Below are 19,688 nucleotides of genomic sequence, written 5' to 3'. Positions count from 1 at the left end.
ATGCAGAATGTCCACAAAGAGACAGAAAATGGCCGAGGAGACAGAAAGCAACTACAAAGAGACTCAAAATCACCGTAAAGAGACACAAAACAGTTAAAACAAATAAATAAGTAAAAGGCAAAACAACCACAGACACAGAAAACAACCGAGATGTGAAATATATATAAAGAGCCAAAGAGACAGAAAGCTACTACAACAAGATGCAAAACGGCTGCAAATACACGCAAGGAGACTCACAACAACTGTGGGAATGGGCCAAACCACAAAGAGACACAAAACCACTACGAATCAGAATCAGAATCAGAAATACTTTATTGATCCCCGAGGGGAAATTGTTTATGTTACAGTTGCTCCTTGCAAGAGAGGAAAGATATGTGAAAATATAAGAAATTTAAACATTAGTATTAACAAATACTAATACATGTCTGTGCACAGAGGCCCTGTTGTCTCATAACCCGCCCGTGCCCATAGTCCTGTTTGGAGCCTGCAGTACTCGTCATCACCGGGGGAGGGCGGCATTGTTCGGACCATGTGAACGAGCTGACCGGAAAACAACGAGTCAGAGCGGATTGGAGGCAGGCAGAGGAAAGATGGCAGCCGCGGCAGTGGCTGAGTTTCAGAGAGCACAGTCTCTTCTTGGAACAGACCGGAATGCCTCTATCGATATCCTACACTCTATCGGTAAATATCCTCCTCACAGTGTGACAGCGGACAGAAAATAACGGTACCGTCAGACACCGGAGGTTCACATCCCTCCATCAGACGTGGAGCAGCGGAGTTAGCCTGCTCCGCTGTTAGCCTGTTAGCAGCTAAGCTAAGCTAGGTTAGCTAGCCCAGCGCTGGCCGTCTCTTTTTTCTCGTTGCTTGCACAGTGAGTCAGCAGCAGCGGGCTAGCCGGCTAGCAACACACCGGCTAGCTTACCAGCCAAGCTAGCGTTAGCTCCCCCGGCTCATTGATCTGACAGCAAGTTGTGTGACAGCTGGCTAGTTAACGTTAGCATGCAGCCAGCGTTGTTAGCAGCTACTCCTCGTCTTGTCAGATGTCAGGCCGACATGGACGTTAGTGTGAAACTGAGCTGACTTTATGAACACCCCCGACTCTGTCACAGCCTGTGGTTAATGCTGATGGTCCGTGTGAAGCTGTATGCTGGTTATTAAAGAGCAGTTATGTCGCTGTCATCAGCGTTTATTGTTTAATGTGACAGCTCCGCGAGCCTCCTGGCTCCCTGCCACTCAGCTCAACCTGTCCACCGTGTCAACTGACTTAATGCCGCTCTCTGGAGACACATGGACACAGTCAGCTTGTCACTGTTTGTATATCAGGCTGGTTCATGTCAATCCGGATCAGATTACATCATCATTATATATATGTGTGTGTGTGTGTGTGTGTGTGTGTGTGTGTGTGTGTGCGCGCGCGCTGTAGTGAAGCGGGACATCCAGGAGAGTGATGAGGAGGCGGTGCGTGTTAAAGAGCAGAGCATCCTGGAGCTGGGTGGGCTGCTGGCCAAGACAGGACAGGCTGCAGGTAACAACACCATGTTCATACTCTGTGTCAGATCTGTGCACAAAGCTTTATTATGTCACTGCTGTGCTGCAGTCACACACAGACCACATGAGCTCCAGAGCTGGGCAAGTTATCCCCAAACATTCCATACATTATTATTTACCTTCATTTGAAAGCAGTAACTTACAAGGTGCAGGCATTGTGGCAACAGAAGTATGGCGGACCACAACAGCTCAAGCTGTATGAGGACACTAACCACCAAAGATTGCAAATGCTACTTCAACAAATTAACTTCAGCAAGTGACAACTATCTTCCAGATCTGTTTGTTAGTAGAAGACATCAGTAAGTGGCCCAATATTCAGTGGCAACTATTTGACTGAGAAACCTCACATGTACACCAGGGAGAAACTAAAGGCATGCAAGTCCAGTCGAGTCTGCGTTCTTTCATCTGCGTAATATTGTGAAAATTAGGCCTATCCTGACCCGAAAAGATGCAGAAAAATTGGTCCATGCTATTGTTACCTCAAGGCTGGATTACTGTAACTCTCTATTATCAGGTAGCTCTAGTAAGTCTGTACAAACTTGCAGCAGCACGTGTACTAACAGGAACTAAGAAACAAGATCATATTTCTCCTGTTTTAGCTTCTCTGCACTGGCTCCCTGTAAAATCCAGAATTGAATTTAAAATCCTACTGTTAACTTATAAAGCTCTAAATGGTCAAGCTCCGTCATATCTTAGAGAGCTCATAGTGCCTTATTATCCCACCAGAACACTGCGCTCTGAGAACGCAGGGTTACTCGTGGTCCCTAAAGTCTCCAAAAGTAGATCAGGAGCCAGAGCCTTCAGCTATCAGGCTCCTCTCCTGTGGAATCATCTTCCTGTTTCAGACCAGGAGGCAGACTGAAGACTTTCCTTGCTGTGAGGGTCCAGAGGACAGAGCGATGTTGTGTGCTGTAAAGACTTCAGAGGCTAATTGTGATTTGTGATATTGGGCTTTATAAATAAAATTGAAGTCACTTGATGCTCACGACTAAGTTATCTGCGGACATGTGCAGAACATCAAATACCACGACATGGATTCAGAGTCTTAGGTGTTGAAGTTAGAGATCCTTCCTAGTCAAAGACAAGGACACAAGACTGCCGTGTATGAAATGGTCGTGATCCTCTTGTAATCCTGTACAACTTGAGTCCACCAGTGGAATATTGTTTCAGACAATGGTACACACAACAACTGGACATTTTGGTGCTGGTAAAATGTCTAGTTCAGTGTTTGCAGCTTGATAACTTTTGATGACGTCGGCTGTAAAAGGGTCTTTGAGTTACTTATTACACTAATTTTTAGTTGCTTTGACTAAAAGGAGCTCAGAGGGACTGATGTTGATGTTAAATGCACGAGACTCATGTTGTTTCACAGCAGCTCCAGTTTATTACAGTTGTGCTGCAGCTCTGACCCATTCATGTGTTCACATACAGTCGCTACCGTTTGGATTTAAAAGATAAACAATGATAAAGAACCAGTAAATAGCCCAGACCCTTTTAAATAAATGAATAGCCAGGTCGGGGAGTTTTTGACGGTGTGTATGAGCCTACACATTCCAGTTACTGTCTGTAAACACGCTCACAAGCGAAAGTAAAAGTCGACCCAAGACTGATTCTTATCTGGCAGTACTCCTCACTGTGTCAGTGTTTATTTGGCTCTCTGTCCCTTGTTTGCTTGCTGCTGCTTGTGGTCTGTCACCTTGTCACTAGGGATAAAACAAAGATTATTTTTAAACATATGTCCAGAACTTTGAATCAGTTCAATCAATCTTAAAAGTCCTTCAGTATTCAAACACATCTCAGTCAGTAAATGGACCTTGAGATAAGATTTTCTTTTCAGACGTTACCCTTCAGCATAAAGTAGCTTCTTGTCAGTCTGTAAAGTCCCGACCTCACCTGAGCGCTGTGAGGGTACATGCTCATAAACGTCCGTTTGTTTTGTTTCTCTTTATTTCCTAATCCATGTACATGTTGTTACTGTGAAGGATCTCCAGTTCTGGGGTTTTAGTTTGGTGAGGTCAGGTTTATTCAAGGTTACAGTACTGTCTTTTTCTCTTTTCCATCTTTTTCTTTATCATTTTCTTAAAGATATTTTTCATTTAAAGTTCATCAATTAAATGTGTAACACAAAAGTATAGTTCTCTGTCTCTCTGATAGCGAGGGATCACTGCTGTACGAGTCTGTACGTTGTTTTTAAGTAAAGTCCTGCAGAGTTTATCTTAAAGACAAGAGTGTCTGTGAAATGAACATTTGAACTAATGACTTCATCTTTGATCCTCGCTGAATGAACCAGCTGCTATTTGAGCATGCACATGTCCATGAAGCTTAATGTTGCACAGAAATAATGAGTGGACAAAGAAGTCATGTCCCTCGTTACCAGGCTTCATTATGAGTTCTGATGTCAGTAACCACTATTGTGCACAATCTAACTGTGAGTGTTGACCTAGTGTCTGTTTGAAATGTTCAGTTTCTCCTTAAATGACATTTTTTAACATCACATGGCTTCTGATGAAAATTAAGCAAAAACAAAAATAGTTGTTTTCCAAAATGATCACCCACCAAGCACCAAATGCAAGCAGATTTGATGTTTGGCGAGTAAATTTCAGAAGGATATCTGCCACACTGCTGGGTAAATCTTTATACCAGAATAGTCAGGTGATTAAAAACCTTTGCAGAGACTCTGTTGGTGCATTTTGGTGTCATTTACAGTTGCACTGCTTCTGTCCTCTTCTTCCTGTCTGGGTCAGAGATCAGTTTGGCACTCACAGTGACAAGGACATAGAGTCCTCACATCACTTGCAGAGATCCAAGGGGAGAGGAGGTAGCAACACAACTCCACCTAATGGAGGCTGACGGCGCCCCAGATTCAAACGTCCAGAAACACATAACTGAAACCACAAAATATCTCCATACTGCTCGTCCGTAGTGATCCAAGTGTCCTGAAGCCCCGACATAAAAAGTTGTTTGGAAAAACCTCATTTGAACTCTGTTTTTAGCCTCACTGTAGCCTGTAGCTCTGACTGCCTCTCTGGGCACCACGCTTATGTGTGTTTATTGTGTGTTTAATGTGTGTTTTGAATCAACTAAACTTTACAGCACTTCACAGAAACCTCTGCCGCCAACTAGTGTTTTGGATGTGCAACTGCAGAGTGACACAGACACACCACCGCAGAATTAAAGTTGACACTCAGCTTCCTGTTTATAGCGTTGTGCACATGCCCCGTGATTTTCAGGTGTGTCAGTATTGACGAGCTAAAACGCTTGTGTGTCTGGAGATTGTTTTTGTGTTAAAATGCTGTTTTATCATTGATTCTTTTTTATTGAATTACAACATAATTTTTAATAACCTGATTGCAGCAGGTCGACCCTGAGCTCATTCAAAGCTGTCTTCTGCTCACACACACTTGTGCACTTGTGTCTCCTCCTCAGAGCTGGGCGGTCTGCTGAAATATGTGCGGCCCTTCCTCAACTCCATCTCCAAGGCGAAGGCGGCCAGGTTGGTCCGCTCCCTGCTGGACCTGTTCCTGGACATGGAGGCCGCCACAGGTCAGGAGGTGGAGCTCTGTCTGGAGTGCATAGAGTGGGCCAAGGCTGAGAAGAGGACCTTCCTCAGACAGGCTCTGGAGGTGAGACTCGTTCACACACAGCCGTTTGTTCAGTCTCGTCTTCATAGGTTTGTTTGTTTGAGTGAGTGGCACCAGATTACTGCGACGAGTTCCTGAAACTGTCTCTGAACTTTTCCAAACAAACTGTGATGTGAGTCACTGTTGCCCCTGTGTCACCTCGAGATTAGGATGTTTGTTTGAGAGCTGTCTGGTTTAGCTGTGTGGAAACAACTGCACTAACACAGGCTGACAAACTGGAGATAGTATTTCTCTCACTAATTATACAATATTTAATTAACAACAGGCCCTGTGTGTCAGACACCTGATCAGAAGGTGCTGGACCTCAAATTCAAAAGCACTGCTGTGACACATACTTAATTTTTGTCATTGTGTATCACAGCAGTCCTGTCACTGAACTGGAGCATGAGGATTTTTTCTTAATTACTTGACTTAAAATGGTTATGACATGGATTTATTTGATCACTGGAGTGATATACAGTTAAGATCATTACTGACAAATGTATTTTTGCATCAGTGTGGGAGAGGGAAGGAACTGAAATAAATGATTTACAGACTGTAACAACGGTTCGTAATGTTAGTTTCAGCCGTTTTCTCGCTCATGCATGGTTTGTTACCTTCTTCCACTCCACCCCCATTTTGTGGTAAAAACGCCTAAAATGACATACCCAAATTAAAATGACTGTAGCTTCTGAACCGCTCTGACTACATGCATGCATGAGGTCTTGCCAGAAAGAAAACTCCCTGAAGTTTCTTGTGAAAGTGTCAGAAACACTCTAGGTGATACAGAGACAGAGTAATGGGCCTCTGAAGTCAGTAACAAGTTGAAGATTTTGCCTAAAATAAAATAAAAAATGTGTTTGAGGATGAATAACTGTCTGTGGCTTCATCTGAGCAGGTAAATGACACTGTGGGGCTGTAGGCACACTATCAATGAACACTTGTTTCATTTGAAGAAGACTGCTCAAAGTATGACCATTCTACAGTGTTTTTACCATGAAAAGATCCAGGCGGAGCTCCAAATGACAAGTCGGTCACTCTGCTTCAAAACAGTACTATCAGTGATCAAACAACACTCAGCCAGCTTCAAACATTGTACCTTATTGAAATCAGGTGTGATTATGATAGCTGATGTTGTTTATGACACAGAAACACCATAAAATATCACCAAATAGTCATATGAAACGTGAAAGTTATGATCCCACTTTCTAGACGGTATATCTCAGCCAAAAATAGTGGTAGGAGTGAGACTCTTACCTTTTATAAACCAGCTACGTCCCCGCTAACAGCTCCACATAAGATCGCGAGTAATCCTTTAACTTTTCCTGTTGAAAAACGCCATGACATGACTTGTCACCACTCATCGTGATGTTGGACTTTGTGTGTTTAGGCTGCTCTGGTGCCAAATACATAATAAATAAAAGAAAAACAATGTTATTTTTGAAAAGTCGAGAGCTTCCTGAATCCGGCAATACCAAACATCACATGGTTTGATGACGTAGTGCGCCTGGGAGATAGCATTTAACGGAGGGAGGGGGTTAGGTGTCATTAGCTGTGGTACATGCTTGGATGCAGATAAAAAGTAAACAGGATGGTGCTTTCTGCTGCCGTCTTGACAAAGCGCTCTGGGATGCTTTCACTTCGAGTGTCTGTGCTACAGTTGTTCTCCTGTCAGAGGTCATTTTCACTTTGTGGGCGAGGTTTTCAGCTGCAGCTGGCTCTCTGGAGGAATCCATGTTTTCACCAGGTGCAGCCTACGTTATTGTGATGCGCCGATGAATGTTTTGCAAAACAACTTATTTTTGTAATGGCCGATGAATTGCCCCAGCCGTAACTCTGATTTTTAATGGACTTTGGACGAGACCAGTAGTTTGAAATTCCTTGAAAAACAAGCCCCTTCACCTGCATGTGTTAATGTGTTTTCAGGTTAACAGAAGTCAGCATGTTACAAACTTTATAATGTCGTGTCTCCGCTGCTCAGTCTTCTGGGTAAATCTGGGTGTTGATTAACGCTTGTTATTTATGAGCAGACCCAAAAACAAACCAGAGCCCTGAAGTTGTTTCTCGTCTCTCCTCAGGCTCGACTCATCTCGCTGTATTTCGACACAAAGTGCTACCAGGAGGCACTACAGCTCGGTGAGTGTTCAGTCAATGAACGTTGAGAGGATAAAATAAAACTTGTGATTGAAACCTAAATTAAAAAGAGGAGAGGGAGACTGTTAGCTCCTCCTGAACCATCCCAGGTTGGTTCTCATCCTTGTTACACGGCTAAAATTATGATGGAGGAGAGGTATTATTCTAAATGTGTTTTCCCACCTATTGGGACGTTGCATTGACTCTAACCCTCCTTCCTCCTCCTCCTTCCTCCTCCTCCAGGCTCCCAGTTGCTGCAGGAGCTGAAGAAGATGGACGACAAAGCTCTGCTGGTGGAGGTTCAGCTGCTGGAGAGCAAGACATACCACGCGCTCAGCAACCTGCCCAAGGCCCGTGCCGCCCTCACCTCCGCCAGGACGACCGCCAACGCCATCTACTGCCCACCCAAACTACAAGCAGCTTTAGACATGCAGTCAGGTACAAACACTCGGAACAAGTCACTGATGTGAGGCGTCTGCCGCTCAGCTGCAGGAGCTCCAGATGTTTGAACTGTCTACTGAACACGTTAACACCAGTTTATAGGTTTATGAAAACGTGGCGGGTGAAGAAAACTGGAGCTTCTGTTTTGTGTCACAGTTAACCCCACATTGATGTGAGTGTTTGGTTGTTTTTCAGGGATCATTCACGCAGCGGAGGAGAAAGACTGGAAGACGGCGTACTCTTACTTTTACGAGGCCTTTGAGGGTTACGACTCCATCGACAGTCCCCGCGCCATCACAGCTCTCAAATACATGCTGCTCTGCAAAATCATGCTCAATCTGTAAGTGAAATATTTCTCAGTACGTTTACAACATTTAATGTAAGAGGTTCAACTCTGCTGAAAGTCATCAGCTTGTTCATAAAAGTTTCCAAATGCAGTGAGGGGACAAGGGACATGTTTTTGTCCTGCTGTGTCTGATGGCTGCTGCCTCTGTTTCAGGCCTGAGGATGTCCAGGCCCTCATCAGTGGCAAGCTTGCTCTGCGGTACGCTGGCAGACAGGTATCACTCTTTATTTCTAAGATTTTGTCATTTAAACTCGAACAACAATCATCCAGTCATAGCTCAGCCACCAAGTAGGCATGGCAGGTCTGTGTTGTTCAGGGAAGTTTAAAAGCTTTATTGGTGTCATCAGATACAGTGATGGAAAAAAGTTTTCGGACACCCTTAAAATTTTGCACAATCTCAAATATTATCATGAAATGTTTGTGGAAAAATCTTTTTTGTGTTTCAAAAGGTGTGGCTGCATTAGACAGACACAAACAAATACAAATTATATTGTTTTGTTTATTGTTTACAAGAAAAACTAACAAAACTAAATTCTTGACAGTTTCAATATGTCAGTTCTCAACACTGTCGGTATCAAAGTCAACAAATAACAGAATGTGTTCAAAACTGAACAAAAAATAAATAAACCATCACATCATCAAATTAATATTTAGTAGTCCTGCCATTGGCACGTAGTAGAGCTCTAATCCTGGCTGGCATGTTCCCCACGAGCCTTTCACACTGTTGAGGGGTAATCTTGTCCCATTCTTCTTGAATTACTGCTTTTAATTCTTCTAAATTCTTTGGTTTATGCTTTGAAACAGACCTTTTGATAATCCACCACAGATTTTCAATGGGCTCATGTCCGGGATTGAGCTGGCCACTCTAAGACCTGGATACTGTGCTCCTGCAGCCAAGTTCTACTGGCCTTGGATGTGTGGCAAGGGGCATTATCTTGTTGAAACATCCAGTTTTTACCTCGACGGAACAGTGCACGCGCAGAAGGGAGCATGTGGGTTTGGAGAATGGTACAATACTTGGTAGAGTTCAATGTGCCATCACAGACAGTGAGATGACCAACACCAGCAGCACTCATGCATCCCCAAACCATGATACTGCCTCCACCATGCTTGACAGTAGGTACTGTACATGCTGGAGATAATGCTCGCCTGGCCTTCTGCGTACCCTCACATTAGTAGGGAGGAAGATAAAGCTGGAAACTGGACTCATCTGACCACAAAATCTTCTTCCAGTTCCTGGCTGTCCAGTTCTTGTGTGCCTGGGCCCAGCGACGCCGGGCTAACCTCTGTCTCTCATTGATCAGGGGCTTTGATAGCCTTGTAGGACCTTAAGCCGTGATCTAAAAGTCGCCACGTACAGTGCGGGTGGAACACTGGACACCAGTTTGGTTTGACCACTGCTGCTGAAGCTCCTGTGATGTCATTCGGCGGTTTTGCCTGCACATGCGGATCAGGATGCGGTCATTTCTTGCTGGAGAAACCCTTGGACACCCAGATCTTGGTTTGTCTTCCAAGCTGTTGGTTCGTCTGTATTTCTGCAGAGTGTATCCAACTGCTGAAGGACTGCATCTGCACTTCCTGGCTATCTGGCGGCAGCTGTACCCTTCCTGGCTGAGAATCTTTATCTTCAGGCGTGTTTCCTGCGTTAGGTTCCTTGTCTTAGCCATTTTTGTGTCTGAAGAACTTTCAAATGTGCTGCCTTTATGTAGACACGAAGCTTGGCAACAAAAATTGTGTCTTTTAATAAAAAGAACGACCTTCATCACTGGTACCAAAATGACCCAATACTCAAAATTTCTTATGTATTTTTATGGACCCAATCAATTTTAAGTTTTTAATGGCTTTTTTAGGATTTATTTAGTGTTTTGGCTGTGACTGTACTAAAAGAAATTGCACTTGAAGACCTAAGAGTGATTCTTAATGCAATATTTCACAAATGCATGGGGTGTCCGAAAACTTCTTTCCACCACTGTATTATCTTCGTTCTCTGGTGTTTCAATGATAGACCCACAACACCTCCAGAGGGCGCCTTAGCATCACCTGCCATCCCAGGTGCGCCCCCCTCTGCTTTTACTCCCTCAAACCCTGCTGTTGTTGGTGGTATTTCAGGGCCCAGGTGGTGCCTCTCCTCTTTTCATAGCCGCAGGCTCGCTTATTTGGCCGTGCCAGAAAGTGTGTTTCCATTAACCCGAGAAATGCGTTATCCGTGGTCGCCGCCACACATAAGGACTTTGCCTTTGGAATACCACTCGCTCTCTTTGTCTTCTTCTGTCTGATTGTTCCAGCTCGCAAGAGATTTGGAATGTCCATCTTACTTCCGCAAACAAAGTGGAGTCTCGTGGGACGAGATTTTACGAGAATTACAGCTCATACGCAAAACACCTTTTAATGGAAACGCCTGAAAGTCGCAATTGTACTTTGTCGAAACTTCAGAAATAACGCATTTATTTTGTGCAAAACTGTAATGGAAACGTGACTAGAGAGGGCTTTGATGGCCTGACATTGGGCTTGGCCTCGAATTCCCGATTCTTCAAACAGCCTGGTCGTTGACTTGTCTGCGAAGCCTGAATCTTTTTCTGTGGAACACACACTCCCCCAATCCCAAATGGATCCCTTACAGACTCATTGACTCAAGCCCTAAGCCCTTACAGACCTAGGACCAATTCCATTTCTTCCCCTTAGCCCTTGTCTTGGCCCAAGGGGGGAAGTGGTGTCTCAGTTCTCCATCAGGTTAGAATTGTGACACCACTTCCCCTCACATGAACGCACAAAACCAAGGGGAAGGGCCAAGACAAGGGCTAAGGGGAAGAAATGGAATTGGTCCTACGTCTGTAAGGGCTTAGGGCTTGAGTCAACAAGTCTGTAAGGGATCCATTTGGGATTGGGGGAGTGTGTCTACTTTAACCCTTTGAAACCTGGAATGACATTACTTATCTTGTGCTGCTTTTAGATGCCTTCTGCAAGTATTTCAACCTTTAAACCCTGAGCTAACTGGTGCTGGTGCTAACTAGTTCTATTTCTAAATTTAGAAAATTATTTACCAAAAAAAAACACCTAGGAAAAAAGAAAAGGTAGAGGAAAACTATATTTATAATAATTATTATTATCTTTTAAAATTATGTTGCAGAATTATTATGATTTTTAAGCAGTCTTCCCGGGTCTTAACTTTTATTTCTTTTTTTTAACTAATTTTCTTGTTTTTAATTTTCTCTTTTTACTAATTTCCACCCCCTTTTTTTGTGTGTGTGTGTGTGTGTGTGTGTGTGTGTGTGTGTGTGTGTAATTACTTCTTTGGTTGCTCATTGCCTTCTTCCCAATCAAGTCGATTTGCTGTCAGGTTTCAAAGGGTTAAAGTTAGCTGCAAATGTTAGCATGTCTGGCTAAATATCTTACTACCTGAACAAACATTAATTTTGGGGGGTTAGAGATTACATTAAAAAAGCTCTCCCTCGATTATCACACTCACTGTCAAAATATTTGCCCACTGTGGAGTCAGTGCGAGTTTCAAAGGCCCAGTGTGCGGGATGTAGTGGCATCTAGTGGTGAGATTGCAGATTGCAACCAACTGAAACTTGTCCCATGTGCCAAGCGTGTAAGAAACTACGCCAGTGTTTGATTTGTCCGTTCTGGGCTATTGTAGAAACATGATGGACTCTGTGGAAGAGGGCCTTCTCCATATGTAGATATGAACGGTTAGAGTCATTGAAAGTCAGAGTTAATTTTATTAGATCTGACTGTTAATGGATTTTCTGTATTTATTCCCACGTGTATGTTGAATGTACCCATAACCTTCAGTTTCTATTCTCATTCTACAGACAGACTCACTGAAATGTGTCGCACAAGCCAGCAAGAACCGGTCGCTGGCAGACTTTGAAAAGGTTTGTGTCCAGAGTTTGATGCTGTCTCAGGACCATTTGATGTTCTTTAACTACATAATGAATGAAACAGCTGATTACACATTCTGCATGTTTGTTTGTGGATCATGTTTTAGCCTCTCACATGTGACTGAAATGTCCTCTTCCTTCTTCTGATCCCAGGCATTAACAGAGTACAAAGCAGAGCTGAGGGATGACCCCATCATCAGCACCCATCTGACCAAACTGTACGACAACCTGCTGGAGCAGAACCTCATCAGGGTCATCGAACCTTTCTCCAGGGTCCAGGTAAGCTTCTCAACACCTGTCTGTACTCGGGCTGCGTCAGTTCAGATACAGAACCTCATCCAGGACACGGAGACTTTGTTCCGTGCTCCAGAACTCAACCAGACAGATTAAGAAAAACAGGTGTAACTCTAACTCTAGTAAGCACATAAAGAATTCTTAGTACACTCACTAATACACTCGTAGTTTACGAATTAAAATGTCTTTAATCATCATGCTTGTCTTTCTTTTCTCTCACAGATAGCACACATTTCCTCCCTCATCAAACTATCAAAGGTAAGATTTTCTCCTCTTTTAAACTTCAATTAAACACCAGTTTCCTGTTTAGAGTAAAACAGAAGGGCCTGTGTCCACATAGAGTCGTTTTTTTTTTTTTGTTTGTTTGTTTTTTTATCAGAGGCAACGTCTTTTTATGCTTCTGCGCTGGCGATAGCCACGGCCGGAGGAATTCCGTTTTCAGGTTGTCCGTTCACATGTCCATCCCATCCTTGTGAACATGATACCTCAAGAACACCTAAGGGAATTTTAAGATTTGGCACAAATGTCCACTTGGACTCAACAATGAACTGATTGGAATTTGGTGGTCATAGGTCAAAGGTCAAGGTCGCTGCAACGTTCTTTGACTCTTTTTTTGTTTTAGTGCAATATCTCAAGAACAAGGTGAGGGAGTGACTTCAAATTTGGCACAAACATCCACTTGGACGCAACGATGAACTGATTACATTCTGGTAGTCAAAGGTCAATGTCACTGTGACCTTGTTTGTCTTATTCTCATGAACGTGATAACTCAAGAACACCCTCTTGAAATTTGGCACAAACTTTAACTTGGACCTGGGGGTGAATTGATTATATTTTGGTGGTCAAGCGTCAAAGGTCAATGTCACTGTGACCATGAATACAAAGGCAAGGCAGTAATTCTAGTTGCAGCTGTTCTCAATGAGGAGCAAAGCATGCAGCTGCCTGTACAAAAAGAGCCAATTCCAGCGTTTTTTTCCACAGTCCTCGGCCTTTTCTTGTTCGGCCACTTAGAGCGTTTAAGTTAAATTTCTTCAGAAAGGTGCCGGTGATGTCACTGCTGCTTCTTTAACTAGGCTGTTGTCTTCTGTCACAGCAAAGACAGAAAAGCTCATGTTTCAGGAGCAGATCAGCTGGCAGACGCTGGATGTTGTTTTATCACCTATAGCTTTGTAAGCTTGAAGTTAACTGCATCAACCATCAACAACTGCAGCACCCCGTTAGCTACCTGGCTAATGTTAGTGTCGAGATATTGATGTCATAAAAACAAAACCCACGCACAGCACGTCATTTAAAAAAGTGCTTTTTTTTTTTTATAAAGTGCTCCTTGGCGCCCTGCTACCACTTTTCTGCTGGGAAAAAAAAAGCTCAGTGGACTCACGGCCCTTTAGATTTTTGTGATGAATCAGTGAGACTGTGTTCGCTCTGCAGGGGGACGTGGAGAGGAAATTATCACAGATGATCCTGGACGAGAAGTTTCACGGTACGTGTCTGCAGCTCTGCTCGTACATGAAGACACATGATAAATATTAGCTTGATCTGTTGTCATTGTTATGCTTCCTGCAGATTTACTCTCACTACATCAGGTCATAGTGCTTTTGTTTATTTTAACTGGGTGACACTAACTGACCTGAACGACTCGACAGGTATCTTGGACCAAGGTGAGGGTGTGCTGATTGTGTTCGACGAGCCGGTGGTGGACAAGACGTACGAGGCGGCCCTGGAGACCATTCAGAACATGAGCAAAGTGGTCGACTCGCTCTACAACAAAGCCAAGAAGCTCACATAAGGTCAGCCCCGACACAGTTGAGGGTGTGTGAGATTACAGTCAGTGGCTCAGGTTTAAAAACCTGAATGTAACGTGGCTGAGAGTCCTTTTAAAAACAGTAACTGAGTAAACAGTCTGAACTCAGATCAGTTTTCTCTGACAGAGATGAAAGTTTAGTTTGAATCACCAACTCTGTGAGAGGACACCAGTTTAAACCTCCAGACTAACATGTTGCACATGAAGAAACAAGTTATGTTTCTGCTTCTTAACAGTCACATGGATAAGTCAGAGTTTACAATGAACCTGGGGACAAATCCTAGTTGGCTCACATTAGTTATTTGTTGAGAGCATAAATAGAGAGATGTTGAGCTTTTCAGATGATGATCAGTGAGTGTGTGCTCGTAAATCAGCCCTTAAACCTGTCACACACTGCTGGAGACATGACACACACATTATCTTATACAACCTGTCGCCTTGAGTCTGATTTATGATCCATGAATCAGCCTCACTGGATCAGTTTAAAGATTAAAAAAAAAAACATATAGAAATCATTTTGAATTTTCAATGACTAAAATATCACAAATTTTTGTCAACTAAACCATTTTTAATTGTTTTGTCGACTGAAAAGTTTTGAATTTGTTGTGACTAAATCGTCATGAACTTTTGTCGACTAAAACATTTGGAATTTTTGACTAAAAGGTTTATAATTTCCTTTGACTAAAACGTCATGAGTTTTAGTCAGCTAAAACATTTGGGATTTTCGTCAACTAAAACATTTGGAATTTTTGATTGAAAGCTTTTGAATTTCCTTTGACTAAAACGTCATGAACTTTCGTCAACTAAAACATTTTGAAGTTTTGTCGACTAAAACATTTGGAATTCTCCTCAAATAGAGCATTTTGAATTTTTGTCAACTAAAACATTTGGATTTTTGGTGGGTAAAACTATGAAGGGTAAAAATGTGTTTAAACTAAAAAGCGTTTTTGTCTGAAGACTAAATCTAAAATGTGTGTCTCTGGTTGAGGCAGAGAATCAGAGTCTTCAGTGTTCGTCTTCTTCACCCTGTCTGTCCTCTTCCTCAGACAGAGCGGGACCATGGCTCCTCCTGTCAGGAGTGACGTGGGCCAGTCAGACCTCCGCTGTGCGCTCACTTCAACCGGGGAGGGACGAGGCGAGGAGGACGAGGAGAGTACAAACACTCAACAACCCAGCAAGCAAATAAACCAGCCGACCAACCGGAGACAACCCAACAGAACAACAACGTGAGGGAGCGCACACGCCGCTCCTCCTGCTCCACCCTCACTCCTCTGCTCTCCCTGTCTCCTGTCTCCTCCTTCCTATCTGACCGGGGTTGATCCGCCTCGATGGCTCCTCCCTGTGGACAAATTCAGGCACTGTGCCCCTCTTCTCTTCTCCTCCACTGGTTTCTACTGTATGTAAATTGGACGAGCCTCTCTGCCCTCCTCTTCCTGTTTCTCTCTGCGCTGGCCATCAGGGAATCTTGTAAAATAACAGTAAAGAAAACGTATACAGTACTTATACATACATGTATTATATAAACAACATGCTCGGTCTGTCCTCAGAGTGTAACCGGGGGTAACCGTGGGTTGGTTGGTGTGTCTCTCACCGGATTCGACCTGTTGTGTTCAGTTCACCGGCCGGCCCCAAAACTGAATGTTTGAGTTTCTCTGATTTCCTGCGGTTTGGAAGAATCGCCTCACGGGTCGCCTGACGAATGAAAACGGCGGCCGCCTTCTCCTCACATCCTCACCATGACCTTTGACCCCTCACCCGTTTCACCCTGAGTGCTCTCACTCACTCACAAGGCATTCTGGGATTCGTGGACCATACAGGGAACCTGCTCTTTGTCCACTTTGGGACCACGCCACAAGGAGAGGAGGACATTCATCAACACGCCGGGGTGTCCTGCGCCCCCTTCCTCCCCCCCTGCACTCCCACTTCCTGTTTGTATATAACATTGCCAAGCGCCTCAGTTCATCCCAGGCCTGATGTATTCACACTGTCCCCTTTTTTTATAACACGTAAGAACAGAATAAAGCTCGCCGCTGAGAGCTGGGTCGGTCACACAAAGTGCTTTTGATGCTGACTGCAGAGGGAACTCTGAGACCAGAAAAGGGCGCTGAAGAAAATCAAGCTGTACATTTTTGGGAACTTAATTTTGCAAGGACTCGAGGGTTTACCATATATGACATAGAGAAAGACAAATGCTAATAAAAAAAAATTAAACTTGCACGTGGTGTGGTTTTAGGATCTGGAGATGAAAATGTTTCAGGTTATTTTTCATCTTTGGGTCAAACTTCTGTTTTTCTCTTGTACGAGGTTTGATCAGTGTGTGTGGCATATTATTGTTATTATTATTATCATTCTTCAGTGTTTAATCAGCTGTTCGTTACCTTCACACAGGGGTCGGCAACCTTTACTATTAACCCTTTAAAACCTGGAGCGACGTCACTTCTTTTGCTGCTTTCAGACACCTTTCACAAGTATTTAAACCTTTGAACTCTGAGCTGACTGCTGCGATTCCTTTTTTAAAAAACATGGCGGGGCGTCAGTGGCTTAGTGGATAGAGCAGGCGTCATCCCTGCTTTCCTGTCAATGAAAGGCAAAAACTCCCCCAAAAAATATCTTTTTTGTTTTTCTTTTTTTTAAATGGCAGAAATAATAGCAAAAAAAAAAATTAAATTTAGAAAATTCTTTTTAAAAAATGAGGAAAAATTAAAAAGCTAGGGGAAAACGATATTTGTTATTATTATGAGATTTAGAATTATGGTACAGAATTATTGTAATTTTTAACCACTCTTTTTCAATTAATTCTCTCTTTTTCCCAGCAATATCTTTAATTTTAATTTTTAAATCCCTTATAAGAGCAGGGGAGCAACTGAGTTCTCATCCAGAAGAATATCATAAGCACAGATATTATTGTCCAACAACAAAATAAAGTCTTCCCTTACATGTCAGACATTTTAGAAATAACAAAATACCAACAATACTAATAATAATAAATTAAACGTAATAAAATGACCAATTAAAGAAAAAAAAGGGTTCCCATATTGTCATATTCATGTTTTATTATTTATACCTTCTTACATTTATTTATTTATTTTAATTTTCCCTTTGGCTAATTTTAATAATTTCTTGCAAATGTTCTGGGGTCATTTCTTCTTTGGTTGCTCACTGCAGTCGTCCTGTGCTTTTAAAAGAAATCCAGCCAATGTGCTCTCAGAGTTCAAAGGGTTAAAAGAGCCATTTTCGGACAAACATAAAATCTACATGGAGCTGCAAAGACTGGAGAAGCTCAACTCACTGGAAAAACATCTCAATAACAATTGAATGTCTTGAGTCTGAGACGTCAGCAGACAAACACGTCTCCACAGTTTGATATAAACATTAGATAAATATTAGTTACATGCAGATAAAGTCAGATTAGTGGTTGGAGGAAAAAAATAATCAATAAATGGTCACTTAATGGATCCTGAGGAGTGAAAGCAAACTGACCTGAGCATTCAGTTATATTGAGAAAAAAAAAACATCTGCTTTTATATAATTAATATACTTCTAAGTAACATCCAGTTTGTTATGATTTGAGATGAACACACCTGGAGGATGAAGGGTGGAGCAGGTGGAGAGTTACTGCAGCTTATATGATGAGACTGAAGAATTGATGCATAATATACGCTGGAGTTTGTTGATTAGAGGTTATTATCAACTTATTGTTCTAATTTCAGTTGTTCTTTCAAACTCAGTCTCACAAACTGAACTTAAAGCACCTGGTGGTTTAATGGGTCAGCTGTATGGAGGCTCGTGTCAGTGATTAAAATAATGACTCACTATCTTTAAAAAAACAAACGTCTAGTATCTCTAAAAATAAAGACTTCATATCACGACTGAATGACACAGTATCTACAAATGAGAAACTTCTCAAAATATGCCTCAAAATAATCAAGAACTTTGCCAAAATAATGATTTAATGTGTCAAAATAATAATCTGGTTTCTCAAAATAAAAACTCAACTTGAAATAGGGACATAAAATCTCGTGATTCCAAAGTATTTTAAAAGCTAACGATTCAGTACAAATAATCATTCAATATTTTAAAATAATGAAGAACTCAAAATATTGATTATCTCCAAATAATGACAGCATCTCAAATTACTGACTTGGTATTTCAAGATAACGAGAAACTCAAAATGACTCAGTGTCGCAACAGAAAGAGAAACTTTCTCAGAATGATGACAGAGTATCTCAAAATGAGAAACTCAAAGTAATGACTCATCTCGAAATGATTTAATGTCTCAAAATAACCTGAAACTTTCTGAAAATAATGACTTGATATAATGACAGAGTACCTTAAAATAAATAAATAGAATAACAACTCCAACTCGGAATAATCAGAAACTTTATATAAAACAAAAGAAGAAACTTTTTCAAACGTTGACTTGATGTTTCTCAGTAATTTGAGAAACTCCGACAGCCGTGACCTGAGGCACTGTGTGTTCAGGTTGTCCATCTGTCCGTCCCATCCTTGTAAATGCTGTATCTCAACACCTTAAGGGAATTTCTTTAAATTTGGCACAAACGTCCACTTGGACTGAAGAATAAATTGATTAGAATTTGTGGGTCGAAGGTCGAAGGTGACCTCACATAACTCAAGAATTCATTCACTAATTCTGACCAAACTTGACACAAGTGTCGAACAGGATGAAATAAGGAAGGTCAAAAGGTCAAAGGTCAGCTTGACTGTGACATCATCATGTGTTAACATCATATCTCAGGAACAGAAGGGGAGACATTTGGTCAGATACTGAATTGGTGACTGAATTTTAATGTTCATAGGTCTCAAAAGTCACTGTGACCTTGTCTGTCTCATTCATGTGAATGCAATATCTCAAGAGCACTGAGAGAGAATTTCTTTAAATTCGGCACAAACGTCCACTTAGCATCAACAATGAACTGATTCAGTTTTAGTGGTCAAAGGTCAACGTGGCCTCATCTGTCTCACTCTTGTGAATGCATTATTTTAAGAACACATGGAGGGAATTTCTTCAAATTTGGCACAAACGTCCTCTTGGGTTCAACGATGAACTGATTAGATTTAGGTGGTCAAAGGTCTGTGTGACCTCAGAAAACATGTTTTTGGCCATAACTCAAGAGTTCATATGCTGATTATGACAAAACTTGACACAAATAATGAAGGTCAAAAGGTCAAAGGTCAGCTTGACTGTGACATCATCATGTTTTAACGTCATATCTCAGGAACAGAAGGGGAGACATTTGGTCAGATACTGAATTGGTGACTCTAATCTTGAAACTGTGCTGATTGTATAGATCTTCTGTGTGTGAAGCATCCATGTTTTCACTGACATGGATGGAGACTGTCAGAGACACTGGACTGGTGGGCGGAGTCATACAACCACAGAGTGGACTGGTGGGCGGAGTCATACAACCACAGGGTGGACTGGTGGGCGGAGTCATACAACCACAGGGTGGACTGGTGGGCGGAGTCATACAACCACAGGGTGGGCTGGTGGGCGGAGTCATACAACCACAGGGTGGACTGGTGGGTGGAGTCATACAACCACAGGGTGGGCTGGTGGGCGGAGTCATACAACCACAGGGTGGGCTGGTGGGCGGAGTCAT

The 19,688-nt window shown here is 42.4% G+C and overlaps 1 protein-coding gene across 2 annotated transcripts; it reads left to right on the top strand.

Annotated features, from left to right (window-relative positions):
* Window positions 1-553: 553 nt before the first annotated feature.
* On the top strand, window positions 554-16,216 carry LOC125879294 (26S proteasome non-ATPase regulatory subunit 11A). Of its 2 annotated transcripts, none has more exons than XM_049561092.1 (13): window positions 554-681; window positions 1,424-1,525; window positions 4,975-5,171; window positions 7,247-7,304; window positions 7,545-7,739; window positions 7,938-8,082; window positions 8,242-8,302; window positions 11,904-11,966; window positions 12,126-12,251; window positions 12,489-12,524; window positions 13,695-13,746; window positions 13,910-14,053; window positions 15,114-16,216. In XM_049561092.1, the coding sequence occupies exons 1-12, from the start codon at window positions 591-593 to the stop codon at window positions 14,050-14,052; spliced, it is 1,269 nt and encodes a 422-aa protein (XP_049417049.1). In that variant the 5' UTR covers window positions 554-590; the 3' UTR covers window position 14,053; window positions 15,114-16,216. The 2 variants fall into 2 exon arrangements, with proteins under 2 accessions (XP_049417049.1, XP_049417050.1); XM_049561093.1 differs by having other exon boundaries at window positions 568-681; window positions 15,118-16,216.
* Window positions 16,217-19,688: the final 3,472 nt, after the last annotated feature.

The sequence above is a fragment of the Epinephelus fuscoguttatus genome, linkage group LG19, assembly GCF_011397635.1.
Source record: "Epinephelus fuscoguttatus linkage group LG19, E.fuscoguttatus.final_Chr_v1".
In the NCBI taxonomy this organism is placed as follows: domain Eukaryota; kingdom Metazoa; phylum Chordata; class Actinopteri; order Perciformes; family Serranidae; genus Epinephelus; species Epinephelus fuscoguttatus.
This window is presented reverse-complemented; position numbering and strand designations above follow the sequence as displayed.